The sequence below is a fragment of the Phocoena phocoena genome, chromosome 3 (genome assembly GCF_963924675.1).
Source record: "Phocoena phocoena chromosome 3, mPhoPho1.1, whole genome shotgun sequence".
Lineage (NCBI taxonomy): Eukaryota > Metazoa > Chordata > Mammalia > Artiodactyla > Phocoenidae > Phocoena > Phocoena phocoena.
In genome coordinates, this window is record NC_089221.1 from 96,171,247 (window position 1) to 96,186,875 (window position 15,629).

General features: G+C 44.8%; 1 protein-coding gene and 1 pseudogene across 3 annotated transcripts in view; both read right to left on the reverse strand.

Moving 5' to 3' along the window:
- Positions 1-356: 356 nt before the first annotated feature.
- LOC136120220 (uncharacterized) lies at positions 357-3,904 on the reverse strand (annotated as a pseudogene).
- A 601-nt stretch (positions 3,905-4,505) lies between these two features.
- Positions 4,506-15,629, reverse strand: part of SEMA6A (semaphorin 6A) — a 61,302-nt gene continuing 50,178 nt past the window's right edge. For 2 of the 3 annotated variants that reach the window (XM_065873221.1, XM_065873219.1), the window contains one exon: positions 5,361-6,559. In XM_065873221.1, the coding sequence (XP_065729293.1) occupies positions 5,361-6,559 (1,199 nt within the window). Of the gene's footprint in view, positions 6,560-15,629 lie in introns of all 3 variants that reach the window. The other variant, XM_065873220.1, reaches the window with a different exon arrangement.

Genomic DNA, 15,629 nt, shown 5'->3' on the forward strand with positions numbered 1-15,629 from the left:
ACCAGTTTGTGTTTGCTTGGCATGGCACTTAAGGAAAGCAGGCAGGTCTAAGACATCGGCTCTGGCCCCGTGAAACACCTAGCCTGTTGGCTGTACTGGGACAGCCTCTCCTGAGAGCCAACAGTCTGAAAACATCTGGCAGAAGCCACCAACCCTGTAACAAGCAAGCAAACACAACAATTCAAAATCTAGGTTATCTGAGGCACTTCTCAAGCCTGAGCAGGGACATCCCTGGGGCCCCAGCTAAAATACAGGCTGCACCTGTTCAGCCTCTGTCACCTCTTCCCCAGACAAGAACAAAGCTGACTTCAGCAAAAGCCACCATCCCAAGTATCAGGTTGCACTGCAGGGATTGTCTACAGTGTGATCTGAGCTCCAACCGACCCGCTTGCCTCGGCCCAGATGAAGGAATCTGGGATGCCCAGCTGGGGAAGGGTGAGGCGTGTCTGCAGGCCTTCCTGTGACAGAGGATGGCAGAGTGATTTGGGGATGAAGTTTGGGAGGAGCGAGTGTCAGGTCTTTTTAGCTAGCATTACTCTAATGATATGAATGAAGAGGGCATAAAAGACAATAAATTCGTCCTTGGAAGAGTGTTCTACTGCCAGCTTTGGGATCGTGGCAAATCCTTTCACTCAATGGACCACAGCTTTCTCATTTTTTAAAATGAAAGGGTCAGACAAGCTGTTGGCCATTCTCTCCATTTGACGTTTGGGTATAACCAGGCAGGGCAAACCCGTCAGTCACGTAAGAAGGAAGCTCTTCTGACCGGCAAAAGAAGGAATGGTCACAGAGCTGATTCAGTTCTGTTTCCTAAAGAATCCGAAACTGGATGTGGGGTTTTCACGCATTGCTCCTACCAATTTGGCATGCCACGTGGTACATTGCCCGGCAGCCAGCAGCCTCTTCCTGGACCATTTCCACATTACGGCCAGGTAGCTTTCTAAAGCACAAACGTATGTGCTTGTGGCTTTATAGGCTCCAAATGCACTCCACTGCCCATCAGCTAAAATCCTAGCACATGGTCCACAGGCCTCTCCCGATCTGACCCCAACCCCCTTCCCAGCCCTGCTCAAGGTCCACGAAACCTTCTGTGTCCCAGTCACAGCACCTTCGGCACCTTTGTACAAGTTTTCCCTTCTGCCTGCCCTAGCCGTCCAGAGAACTGATTCCGTAAGGACCAGCTCGTGTGTAGCCTCGAGCCCCAAACCTCTGGGCCTTTTCCTCAGCACTTTGTTCCTGTCTCCCAATGGCAATTACAGAGGCCGTGTCCACCTCTCCTTATAAATGAGGAGGCAGCAACTATATTCTAGTCAACTTTTGTGCCTGACAGCGCCTCGCCCTATGGGTGGGATTCAAGTAACACAATTGGAAATGAGTTATCAGAAGGTGACTAGACCGTTGTAGGTGTAAATTGAGGTCCAGCCGCAGCTTCCCACACTCAAACTGACCCAAAACACTTGTAAAAAATTATTTCAGAAGGTCAAAAGTAAAATACTACAGCTGAAGACTTATTTAAATAACTGTTTTAAAAATATTCCAGAGGGGGAAAAAAAGCCCTGATCTAGGCATTTCAAAAGGCTACCCTGCAAAATAAAAATCAAGTGTTGCATTGCACTATACCTCTGACAGTGTCTTCTGGCTTCCAAGAGATAGATGCGAACAAAGAGTAAAGTCCTGCACCCTCCACCTTAATAATATGTAAAAAGGCTGAAGTCACATCTGTGCAAGGATTTTTTTTTTTTTTTTTTTTTTTTGCGGTACGCGGGCCTCTCACTGTCGTGGCCTCTCCCATTGCGGAGCACAGGCTCCGGACGCGCAGGCTCAGTGGCCGTGGCTCACGGGCCCAGCCGCTCCGCGGCTTGTGGGATCTTCCCGGACCGGGGCATGAACCCGTGTCCCCTGCATCGGCAGGCGGACTCTCAACCAGTGCGCCACCAGGGAAGCCCAGGTTCTATTTTTAGTGGACCTTATATAGTAAAATCCTAGCCTTGATCTCCTTAACTATCAAGCCTACCATAAATGTTTGATGATGAACAAGCCCATAAAAAGAAAATGCATGAAATGAATTGAGGGAGTCAACGCATGCTCTGCCTTTTAATTACCAGTGGCTTCTGCTCCGATCCTGCTCCAGGCTGGGTGCAGGCAGAGAGAACATATCAATAATTTGGGGAGCAGGGTGTGGGTATTGCAGACAAATGGTTCTAACTACATTGTGATTTATGCTTTGGAAGCCAAATAGAGATGGAGGAAAGAGGAGCACCCTAGGCAAAAAGGGGGAAATTATGAGATAAATAAAAGCATTCAGGACACAAAAGAGAATGTAGAACAGTCTTGCTTTATTACTTTTAAGTAATAAAGAGCCTTTTCCTTGCCTTTTTGTCTTTTTTTCCCTTCTTTTTTTTCTTTTTTACAACATACATTAAGTCGTGAATCAGATGTTAGGGGGTGTGGAGATGGAAGGAAAATTGGTGACATCACAATATTTTTACAACTTTACAACAAATATAAATCTGAGTTGGTTGCATCTACCAGTGTCTAGCAAGGGTGGAAAGCAAAGGCACACTCAGGTTTATGGACCCTCTCCCCACACGCTGTGGGAAGCAAAAGAAAAAGGGAAAATACTTAAATGCAGAAGACCAGCTCAATACCTGTGGGCATTTCAGGGTTAACACCACAAGTGATGGGTTGTGGGATACAGGGACTGGGGTGGAAGTTTGACACAGGACTCTGTAACACAGCTGAGGCATTGATGCCCACACATGGGGACGAGAGAGCAGGTGTTGCACCTCAATACCCCTGGGAGTGAAGCTTGGGGGAGAAGGTAGCAGGGTGATACATACCCATCACCTTCCTAAGTTCCACATTTCTAAAGAAAATAGAAGGAAGAAGACAATATCTCTGTTCGTAGCAAAGTTTCATGGTTTCAGGGTACAGAGTTCACCGGGTGTGAACATTGATTCCACTAACAAAACAAACAAAACAAAAACATAACACAAAAATAACAAAAACCTATCCCGAACGACAGCAAAACTGCAAGGGGTGTTTGGAATAAAAGGCTGTGCACGTGCCCTTGCGACACACCCAGGTCTCACTCTGTTTATGGAGGCACCACTTTTCACAGCCAATTCAAAATTATCCCCAACTGTCTTTTTTAGAAAGTTTTTTTTTAAGACAAAACTAAACCCAGAAGATCAAACTGGAAATGAAAAAGAGACAAAGAGACCACTAAATATACTGTTTAGCTGTTTTTAAAAAACCGATAACAACCAACAATGCTCACAGTTTACAGTATGTTGACAATTCTTTTGTTCGTGTAAGAGTAAACAAAAGTCCCTTGTGTGTGCTTGAGCTAATGAAAACCAAGGGGAAAAACACACGCCCGACCCCCTCCCCCTACAAACAATACCCGCAAAAGGATAAAGAAATTAAAAAAAATTAAAAACCTTTTGCCCCAGTCAACGTTTTTGTAGCATCCATTGTGGTTGGCCTTGTACTTGGAGTTACTCATTAATCACAGCAGGGACCAGCCTGCCTGCATCTATTTCCATGTCATTTCTTTATGAGCGTTGCACCTGTGTGCTGCGCACATGGCTTGGAGACTCCACCCAGGTGCTTGCCCAACCTCACTGCTGTGTTCTCCAGGCAGTGGACACAGCAGGAATGAGGACTGGGACGTTAGTCCCTTTTCTGCTGGCTAATGAGGATATCATCATTTTGAAATGATCTGAGAATACAAGGGAAGCAGGGAGCTCTGGAGGAAGAAAGGAGATTTGCCACCCACAACACTGGGGTCCACGCTTGGCAGCATGGCCAAAGGGTGGTTGGAGTTGGCACGACCAGAAGAATGCGTGAATCGGAGGGTGTGGTGCCGCCCAGCTTTCCCAGGCTGCAGGATTGTAACCATCACCACTGCATTCTTCTTCCATCTGCTGGACGCTAATCTTCCAGAGGGCTGGACTGGGGGTGGGGGGAGGGAGGGTTAAATAAATATCTGCATTTATTTCAAAAGGGGGAAAAGTTGATCATAATGACAGTTTGCAAGTGTACACAACTCAGGGTGTAAGGCACAAATTTACATGTGGAAAACAGGCTATTCACAGATGTAACCCCACGAAAAACCTGTGTGATCAAACCATTAATTGATGCAAGGTAGCAGCCAGCATATTAATTAGTTCACACGGTTGGTGGATTTTGTTTTCTGTCTCACATGCAAAGTGAAATGAGATGGCATATCACAAGCTGGTGCCTTCACAGAAAGTAGGAACCACTGACAAAGCCATGTTGGCAGCAATGGGACGCGATGTTCCATTCTAAAAGTTCCTCTCCTGGTTGCTTTAGAAGTTAGGATCTGGAAGGACTTTTAAACTAATTACTCTTTTGCATGTTATAAGCCAGGGACCTGACCAGCAAATTTAACTGGTAGATTTAAATAAATACTCCCCTCTTAAGTTTTTCCTTTAGCTAGATATCAGTCTAAACACAAAGCTCAGAATTCCAGCTGCAACTTACTTACTCAGTGAATTTATTGTAAAAATAAACTCAATTATTCCAGTTAATGGATTTCACGTTAAATAGTTTTAACTGTCAAGGGACTTTCTGAAGAGCTGTTCAGAGGATGGTATGTGGAGAGTCCTTTCCTTAAGGAAAAAAAGCGTGAAAAATAAATAGTTACTTGCGTTAACGGTCAGGTTATTTCATTAAAAGAGAGGAGCAGAAATTTATGACATAGTTGCCCAACATGGCATTCATCTGCTATAACAGAAAGCTGTAACACTGGTGGGCATTTCACAGTATCTGCGCATAGTAAACTTCTGCCCTTGTTAACGTCTGAGTTAGAATTATCAATGAATTCTTTTTAATTTTCATGATTTTTAAAAATGTATCTGTGTTTTGCAGGTTGGAACGCTAGCCCAGTTGGGCAGCGCTCGGTGCAGTCATGGACACAATGTTGCAATTGCCGTTCACGCGCGTGTGTGTGCATGTGTGTGACGTGCGCGTGCGCGCTGGCGCGCGCGCAGGCGCACACGCGGGGCTGGGTGGGTGGGTGCGTATGTGCTTTTGGCTCATGTTTGTGATGCTGATTGAAGTCTTTCGTGAGTCCGACCTGTTGCAGGGCGTGGGGGAAGAGTGAAGGAAGAGAATGGAGGTGAGTCCCGCGTCGCGAACCTTCACCGAACAGCTTGGCCCAATTTTCAAGAGCGCCCCCCCCCCGCCCTCCGCGTCTCAGGGGAGGACCCAGAGTCCTGGGCGCCGCCGCGGCCGTCTTGGTCGGGTGGGTACTCAGCAGCCGAGAACCTTGCCGAGCTGAGCGGGCGCCTAGCCTTTCCTGCTGGTTCGACACCTGACCCCTCCCCCAGGGATTATGTACACGCATCGTTGGGCTTCATGGAGGTGGAAAGGGGGGCAAAGGAAGGTTTGGGGGGCACGTCCGGCTTTAGCGAGGGCGTGCGCTTCAGCCCCGCCCGGGTCAGTGAGTTGTAGGCGTTGAGGCTGGGCTGCCTCGAAACAGTCACGGCCTGGCCCGAGGGCTGCGAGCTGTGCACCTGGATGGAGTCCACCCTCTGCGGGGCGGGGGGTGGGTTGTCTCCCCGGCCAAAGCTCTGGTTTCTGGAGAGGTGGGAGGAGTTGGAGGAGTTAGTATTGTTTCTTTTGAGCGTGGCGGCCTGGTGGCTTCTCGTGAGCGAGTTCGTGGGGTAGCTCCTCTTATAATCAAGCCCGTAGGACGAGGAGTGGTGCATCTCCAGCCGCTTGCTCAGGCCGTTCTGAGACAGGGAGGCTCCGGGAGGACCCAGGGAGGCCTCCCGCTGGGGGACTTTGGGGGGCAGGCTGTCCAGGTTCTCCACCAGGTTCACCCCATGGTTGGGACTCTTGCTGCTGAGATGTTCCTTGATGGTCTTATATTCCAGGGTGGCCGCCTGGTCCTCCAGCGCCAGCTGGGCCACCTCGCTCATTTTGGGCTGGTCCACGTACTCGTGCTGGTAGCCCTGCTGCGTGATGGGCAGCACGACCACGCTGGGGATGTGGCTGGGGGAGGCCCGCAGAGGCAGGTCGGTGGGGATCACGGGGGAGCCCATGGGGGGCATGTCCTTGGTGCAGGCGTTGATGAGGTTCTGGTTCCTTTCCCACTCGCGGCTGCCGCGGTTGGGCTTGCGCTTCTGCTGCAGCGTCGGGGTGGACTCTGGGGTAGGCAGGGCGGCCAGGTCCAGGTGGTGCTGGTCAGCCTTGATGAGCATCTTAGCGGTGTTGCTGGGAGTGGCGAGCTTGCCGTTGTGCATGAGTGGCGTGAGGATGGCCTCCGGCTTGGGGTCTTTGGACTGGGTGTCCCCAAAGAGGCCGCTGAGCTTGGTGACGCTGCTCATGGAGCCGCGGCGCGAGTGGGCGAGCTCCTTCTCCTTGCGGTGCACGGAGGACACGTCTTTGCGACGGTGATCGCAGACGCAGTAGACGATGATGCCCGAGAAGACGGCTCCCATGACAAAAGCCAGAATGACCGCAATGGCCAGGAGGGTGACAGGAACGAGCTGGTCGTGGCCTTTGAGATAACTCTCCCGAATCACTCCTGCAAAATACATCGCATATGGTGTTAAGAAATGAAAGCAGACCGTGAGGCGGATTTTTGTTTGGCATGCACCCAGTTAATTAATAACAGTAATAAGTGAGAATAGCACCTCCGCAGAACTCGTCTTCAAGACACCGTTTGCCAAACGTCAACTAATTAATCCTCCCCACCCCACCCCCAGCTATGTAAATAGACTTCAATTGTTGCCCTCTTTGTGTTCTAAAAGTGTTTCCCCCTCTTTTCAAGTACAGGCTCTTTCTACTTTGCTTCACTCCGTGGAATATGGAAGTTTTTCCTTTCTAAAATTTATCCTTCTTTCCCTCTCATCTCTTTTCAATCTTCCCGGTCCTAAAACCGCGAGATATTTTGAGTCTGGGGGAATAGGCAACAATTTTATGCATGTTAAATGAACAAATTGCCCACCACTCCAGGCTTCCAGGGACTTCGCTGATGACTTCCTGTGGGCAACATGGCCTCTATCTGGAGAAAAGCTGGTTAGCATTTCAACCAATTGGGGGAAAGACAGGGTGTATCATTTATAGTGTAAGAGAATAGCTAAAATGCACAGATTACAAATATTTATGCTGATTTTGCATCACTTCTACAGGGAGAAAAAAAACCGTTGCACACTCAATTTCAGATAAATATGCTAAATGTTTGAATGAAGCTCTTCCCTTACTTGAGCTGAAAGAATATTTAGAAAAAGAGACCATTTGGGCTCCTGTAGTGAGTTTGAGAAGTGTCAGGTATCATTATTACAGCTAGAGTTTGTTGTCACGGTGAAATTCTTCAGCAGAGCTAATCTCTTCAGTTTAATAAAAATTGTGTGGCTCTACCTGTCAATAATCTTACACTACGTAAACCAAGATGCTGTGTTTCTGAAGAAAGTGGCTTTCCCTGTTCCTGCTTAATTAGCCACCAAGCTGAGAGACTCTAATCAAATGCAAACACTAAAGCTTTTATTTTTTAATACCAAGTGAGAATACACATCACAGTTGTCAGATCTTAAGTGCTTGATGCAGTAGCTAAAAAAATAAAATCTCAAATACCTCAATTCCTGCCTCTGGAGAGTGAAAGAACATGAATACATTAGAGGCTCTGCATGGGCTGAGGAAATGTAAACATTGTTCCTATTATGGAAATGATAGTAAGACAGAAAATGTACCTTCTCTGGTCTCAGGAGACACATTTTTCATCGACTAAATCAACTCTTTCTGGAATATGTTTAATGTGTTTTACTGGCAGATATCAGTGGCATAGAATTAGAATGAAATGAAATAAAAATCTCTATCCCTTCCCAAACCCACAACACACAGCCCTTACACTTCCGTTGAAATGCTTTGTGTCACAGCTGAGACCTTGAAGAAATGCAGCTTTGTCACGGAGTTTTTCTGCTAAAATATTTTGATTGGTGAAGCAGTGGTTTTAAATCTCAGAAACCTTAGCCTGAAGAAGAAAACGTTCTCTTTCTCTTTTCTTTGTGAACTCTCCTCCTCCCCCCAGTTGTGACATCACAGTTGGTTGCTGTGGAAATGATTCTCCTGTGACAAAGGATTGTGACTTCAGGTGGGGGGATAAATAGAAGCAGCAAATATCTCTTGAGAAATAAAGATTCTGTGATTAAACAAATGCCCTTGGTAGTGAAGGGCAGGGGAGGTAATTCACCCCAGGGAAAAGATAGTAAGACACTGAATAATTTCCCTATGTGACACTTGTCAAATATTTCAAGATTTATCTTCATGAACTTTTAAGGGGTAGAAACTGAAAAGCAAAAACGAGCAGGAAATTCAGCTGTAACTCACAACTTATGTGTTGTGGAGCTCCCCAAACAGTGGGGTGTCTTGTATCCAAATATGTTTTAATACCTAGTCACCAAGGAACTGTGCCAATGAGAATTTCTTCCTTAAATTTGCATTTCCCTGTTGTAATGCTAAAATAGCAACTGATTTTCTTTCAATTTTGGTTTTGAGTGGGTTTCTACTTAACATCATTTTTAACCACCTACATATGATGGCACAAAAAATGTACACCTGTGAATAAAATGGGTTTAATTTTGCTTATTGGTGATGTCACCGATGCAGGGTACTAAATTTTTTCATAGCAGTGGGTATTTCGTGGGTCCCTTCCAGCCAACTGTATTTATGGGGGCTGAGCCTCCCCAGTAGATTCACACTTGTGATAGGTAGTTATCTACAGTTGACTTTGGGATTTTACAATTTAAATTACCATCTCAACAAGAGAACTATAGAAAGCCGGAGGCTAGAGCAATCCATTTGTTTCATTTATTGTTTAATTGGGAGAACTCCAAAATTTTAAAGTTTATCTATTGCTTCTTTACTTTTAGCTCCCAAATAATTTTCTTTCATGTCTGAAGGTCCTTAACTGTCTTAGACTCATAGACCCCACTCGCTCTTTCACTGGTAAAAACTCTTTTAGTGGATGATATTTGAGTTCAGGTTTCTGGTTGTTAACAAATCAAGCAGGGTATGACCTTTGAGAAAAATAGTGTCTCAGATGGCTTTCTCTGGCTCATTTTGTTATGTAAATAGTGTCCTTAAAAATCTTTCTGCATATACATCCCTCTTGCTTATAGCTGATTCACTTTGTTATAAAGCAGAAGATAACACACCATTGTAAAGCAATTATACTCCAGTAAAGATGTTAAAAAAACCGACCAAGCAAACAAAAAACCTTTCTGCATTTCTTCGGCTTTGAGATATCTACCGTGAAGCAGGTGGCTTCCCTCATCCACCTGTGCACATTCAGAAACCCCACGTCCAAAGTTAGAAACAGATCAGAGATTAAGTTGAAAGTCAAGAAGATAAGACATTAAAAGTTATTTTTGGAAAATGCCTTCCAAACTGAAAGCTTTCTACTTATATCATGAAAAAGGGCAAATGATTAAATCAACTTTTTGCCAATGGTCACTGCCCAGGCTTGAACACACCAGACTTGTCAGTGAGGCTGGGGGTAGTGCAACACTAGACCTCTCCAAAGGCCTGGAGTTTTAAGCTCCCATTTACTGTTGGGTGACCTTTGGGCAAATGACTTAACGTCTCTGAGCCTCAGTTTTTCCCATCTGTAATGTGGGGTTAACACACTTAATGGCTTACTGTGTAGTTACAAGAATCAGTTTAAATAATGATTAAGAAAGAGCTTAAGTGCTGTAGTTTGCTGGACAAATCTAAAGGTCAGAGGAAGCCACAAAAGAGAAATGGTGGGTTAGTAGTTCACCGAGGGCTTAAGAGTAACAGTCATAGGCTTCGCCATTAGAATCCATTTGCTATAGGTCTCCCAGGGGAGGGATAGACCTGTTCTTTCCAGCTCCAAACGTTCAGCTGTCCAAATGTTGCCAAAGGGTTGCCAGAGGTCGAGGCAACATCAGGGAACATGTACCTCTGTTTCAGGACTGCCTATAGGTCCTGAGTTTTGAAATAAGCAAAACAACAACAGTGGGAAATGCTGAGCAAAACAGAGATGATATACTCCTCGTGGAGGAATAATAATCCTGCAGTCAGCTCCTTGAGGGCAGGGACCATATTTTATATGCATTTATAATCCTAACCATCCCCAGGGCTCTTAGGTCGGACACTTAATAAGTGATTATTAAAGAAATGGGTTTGCAGTACATTGTAGAGACATGTTTTTAAATGGACTTCTAAATTTGCTGGGTCATCTTTGGAGTGACTATGTATAACCTTGCTTCTGAAATCACAGAAACATATCTCTAATCATACAACAGAATATAATCATACTAACATCCATTAGGCAAAAGAATCTATACAGATGCTCAGTATGTATTCAAAATAATAATAGGATAAACTTTTTTAAAAATGAAAAGACATTTGTTCTGGGATAATTCCACAAGAGAGGGTGAGGGTAAATGGGTTATTTGTAACAACTGAGTGCTCCAGTAGAATTGACTAATTCGAAACAAATGCCTCTTTACAAAGGGCTGGGGCTGGAGAAACATCATTGCTTCAGGTGCTGCGATGAAACCCTGGGGAAGTGGAGGGCCTTTGTAGGGTGGTATACTCCCTCCCCACGGTCCCCCACTGTAGAGGGGGAAAGTTGGCTCCACCCTGGGCTGTTGAAATGCCTTCCTCCACCAACCCCTGGGCCTTCTGCTGTCACCAATTGAAAATGGGGCATTAGTAATGAAAACAGTATCTGAAGAACCCTTTGCATTGATTAATTAACCGCCAGCTATTTCTCACCAGTCACGAGGTGCTAAATGGTTATTCTTTCCACCTTCCTATTGCAGGAAGCAAGACACACAATGGCATAGAGATTTCTCTGAAATCATGCCTTAAATTGGCAGAACTGAGAAAGAATAGAATATCTACTTTTTTTTTTTTCCTCTGAGGTGAGAGAGTTTTCAGATGCTGCTAGAAGGAGGTCTCAGAGGGGCAGTTTGAAGCTCTTTAGAGGCTGAAGCGATGAAAAGATTATGAACAACCCCGCCCTCCAGGCCCTACAATATGTAAGTCAAAATAAGAACAATTATAAACTGCAAAGTAAGAGGGAACCCAGCACAGTTCTGGTTTTTCCTACGATGACTGTATCAATGCACTCTGAAATTTCACACATCAAATTCTTTATTTAAATAATGGGTTTTGGTAGCTCGCAGGTACTCTGCTGTTGTCTCTAGTCTGCGCAGGGAGCCCAGTGCCAGGCTCTGGGACAACATACCTCAGAAAATATGCTCTCCTAACTCAGGGCTCGATGGTGATGTTCTTGGTGCCTTGACTGTCACTCTCCTGGACTAATAAGGTTTTGGTGGCAAGCATCTTGCAGCAAACATTTACTAAGCACAGATGAAAGTACTATGCTGGGTTTTGGGGAGACAAAGGTGAAGGAGGCACAAACCCTGTGATCCAGTCGGGGAGAAGGTAGGTGCGCACACATCATCTACATCCAAAGTGCGGAAGCGTCATGAGATGCATTGCTTCTACCTGATATGGATGGGCAAAGGCTTTACGTAGGAGGTGACATTTGAGCTAAGTCTAAAGGGTGCATAGGATGTCAGCTCAAGTGGAGACAGCAACAAGAACCAAGGCATGGAGGGGAGGAAAGTGAAGGCTGTGTTCAGTAATGGCCAGTGGTCCAACTTCCTTCTAGTCTCTTAGCTGTAGGCACCAGCCTCTCTGCTGCATTCACACTTGCTTCTGGGCTTTCACACAGGCTGCTCCCTCTGCCGGGAATATCCCTGCTTACCTCCCATCCCACTGACCTTCTCCTTTAGGTCTCAGCTTCCAGGAGGAAGCCTTCTCCAACTCCCTCAAGCCAGTTTAGCTCTTCCTTCTTTCTGTAGGTGTCCCCAGAGCTCTGCACCTCTCTATCCTAAAATCATCAAGGAGAGATTTCCTGCTGAACCCCCAGGCATAAAGGTGTTCAGTAAATAGCTGTTAAATCCATAGTAAATGAATGCATGAATGAATGAGTACTTGCAGGGGAAAACTAGGAGTGAGTGCTAAACACCATTTGGAAGCAGGCTGTGAAAAGCCATGAAAGTCTGAAAAAGATATTTAGAAGACATGTCAGTTTTGGAAGGAAAGTTATTGGTTAATTTACCTGTCATTTCAATGGTCTTCTTGCTTGAGAAAGCTGACCATCGAGTCAGAGCGGGCTTCAGCTTACTCTGTTTCACATTGAATCCATTATTGAAAAAAATACAGGCTTCAAAGAGTCAGTACCTTTGCATCAAAAGCACAGCCAGTCTACTTGAATTTATTATTACTGTTATTAAAATTAAGACTCTGTCTTCAACTGTACTTATCCCCTGCATCATACAGACATACCTGGGAGATGTTATCTGTCCTATGAAAAAATGAAGCCAAACAGACAAAGAAAAATACATGAAATCTATTGCACCTATTAAAGTAAGTCCCAAGGAAGAGCCCTACCCATCCCCATCCCAGTTACCTTGCTAAGTACCTGAGGCCTTAGGCAGACAGTACCTTGAAATGGTTAAGTGCACACTTTCCTCTCTCACCCCCGTTCACTGGACTGCCTGTGTCAGAGCTGCTGTGATATGATGGATGTGTCTGTCGCCATAGTGAAGTGATTAATAGGCATCTGTGTAAAGCGGACCTGGTGACCACAAAGACAACAAAGCCTCTCTGTGTCCTTTAGAGAAATATGCAAAGGCAAAAAGGAGGATGGACATTTCCTCCATCGTAGAGCCAGAGTGGGGTTCGTGTTGGGCCTGAGAGCTAAGAAGGTTGGCAAAATACCAAGAAAAGCCCTGGAGTGGGATGCCCTAAAAATAGACTCTTGATTCTGCTTTGTAGTAAGACAAGCCTGTAATTCCCTTGAAATCCTCATAACAACTTGGGTGGATGGAATCTAACAGCCCCATCTTTCTTGTCTGAAAATCTTATTGCGACAAAATACCAGCCTCACAGTCCTGCAAGGCAGTACGAGTGAATGAACGAGTCACGGGCCAAACATCACCCTGCTAACCACAGAGGGCCTGCTGTAATCCCTATTAAAGAGAGAAAAAAGCAAATAGGGGGAAAACCCTAACTGGAGACAATTTATCCTCAAAGCCACACCCCAGCCCACAGAGATGACCACACGGGAAGTTCAGTGGGAGCTCTCTGTGGTTATCTCGGCAGGAAGCAGCCTTCTCCTCCTCTTACTGCATAATGCGAACCAGATGGCTTACAAATGAGCTGAACTGACAGCAGCTGTGGAAATGGACTCAGAGTTTATAACTCAAACTTTCCTTTTTCTTTTATTTTCAATTTTTTTTTTTTTTCCCCCGGCAGGCTGAAGATTAGGTGCCGGGAGGGGCTGTGGTCTTCAAGATGTATCAAGTTAATGACTGACCATGCCAAAGTAGAGGCAGCTTCCTGGCTGTTTAATATCCTCAGTTCAGAAGCTATTTTAAAACTCATAAGTTGAAATAATACTGACTGTGGTTGTCCGCAGATGAATCCACTTCCATTTCTATCACCTTTGAAACTGATACATTTTTACTTGTTGTTGGGATGCCATCGCAAGAGGGAACGGGGGAAAGAGCATACAACTTCATTTTTCCGTCTGTGCCAATGGGAGTTCTGGGTTCACTGTTCCTCCTCTGCTCCACTGCTTTAGACTCGGCACTGCCAGGGGGAGTGCTACACCCAGAGTGGAGATTGAGGTCTAGACTGGGGGTCATGATGAGATCATTTAAAAAAGCCATGCTCTGGAATGTTGATCTGTGGTTCCATGTGTTAGGACTGTCACTGTCTTTGTAAAGGTAGTGACTATTTCAGATGGGCAAAGTTTTAAGCAGAATTTGCATGGTTTATCTTCCTTCCTTTTGAGGCTTTCTTTCTAATAAGGCTAGAAACCCAACATCTAAATAGGTTTTGAAACCAGACAAAGCATTTCTGTTTTCCAGCTTCCTGGTCCCATCTTCGTTTGCTCTCTTAAGAGGCATCAAAGCTACAAAATAGGGAAGTGGATCTCCTTATAAAATTGTGAAACTCAGGTGATTCTTTGGATTATTTGCAGTGCTTTGATTTTTTTTTTTTTCTCTGCCAAATGAAGATAAAACAAATATGAGGAAATAGGTTTGTTTGAATATTCCTAAAACAAACTTGCTGGAAATATAGGTCTTGGGATCTGGGTTATAGATGGGGCTGGGTATTATTGGTTAAGAATGTAAATCTTGAGGTCACAAAGACCTGGGTTCAAGTCTTGGATCTATAAGTAACTAGCCGTATGATCTTGGGCATTGTGTAGGACACATGTTAATGCTCAATAATGTAAGGGGAGTGTTTCTAGAATTTCTGACAAGTTACCTGCCTTCTGCATGGTCTCAGATAGGCTATTTTGATGGAACGCTTTGGTTGGGTACAAGTGTATTAGCCAAGAATGGACAAATAAGGATTTAAAAATACAACAAAATCTTGGAGAGTGACCTTAAATAACATAGCCCATACAACTTGGAAGGTGTCCTAAATCAGTATTACTCAGCGTCAGCATCACCAGGAACTTGTTAGAAATACAAATCCTTGGGTCCTACTCGGACCTTCTGAATCTGAATCTCTGGAGATTGGGTTCCGAAATCTATGTTTTAATATGGCCTCCAGATGATTTGTATGTTCACTAAAGCTTGAGAGGCACTGCCCTAAATGATATGAATAATATTCCAGAAAACAGCATCAAGGTGTTATGCTTTAAAGTCCAACCCCAGACACTACTGAGGCAGTGTATAGCCAGACTTTCAAAATTATTTGTAAAAAAAATGAATAAAGTCTTCCTTGATGTTCACTGAAGTGTGACTCTTTAGTGGGTCTCGTGTATGACATTTTCTTGCAGTTGCCATATTCTGACAAAGAATACAAAATGGATAAGGTTTTATTGGAGAGACAAACACATCCCTAACACTTTCCCTTGGTACCTGACAAAAGCTTGACATATGGCCTAAAATGTTGTACCACTACTTCTGTAACAGAATCAACCCAATATGCCAGAGCGAAAAGCTGCTGGAAAAATGCACATGGTCTCTTTATTTGCCTCAGCATAAAGACAGGGGAATTGTTGATACTCCCCAACTCTGTCGCAGGGGCCGTCAGGTAGTGGGTGGTACTAGAGAGCCCAGTCAGGACTGAGTCCCAGGGACAGAAGAAGCAGAAGCTTGGTAGGAACTCACTATTGAATAGAGCAACCTCCTTTAAAGCTTGCATCACATGTCACCTTGAAGTCAACTCCACTCAAGCAATGCACAGCCATCAAGCAACATCTGATAATGATTCAGGGGATCTTTTCCCTTACCCCTCCATGATCAGACAAGAGAATAAGAAACTCAGGAAGATTCTTTTCCTTTCTTTTCTGGATGGAAGGAGGGACCCAAGCTCATGTTTCATTCCCCATATTAAGGTCCTGCTTTAGAGTAATAAAAATGCCTGGTACAAAAGTGCCCTCAGTGGAGCTCCGTGCTTACACATCTGCTGAGTTGAACTGAATCTGCAAATCCATAGAATTACATAAGACATTTTAAGTTACATTAAATTTCTGCTGTGTGCTTTTAAATCATGGAGTGCAAGGCCCATCATCACTTACGGTGTATTTATTA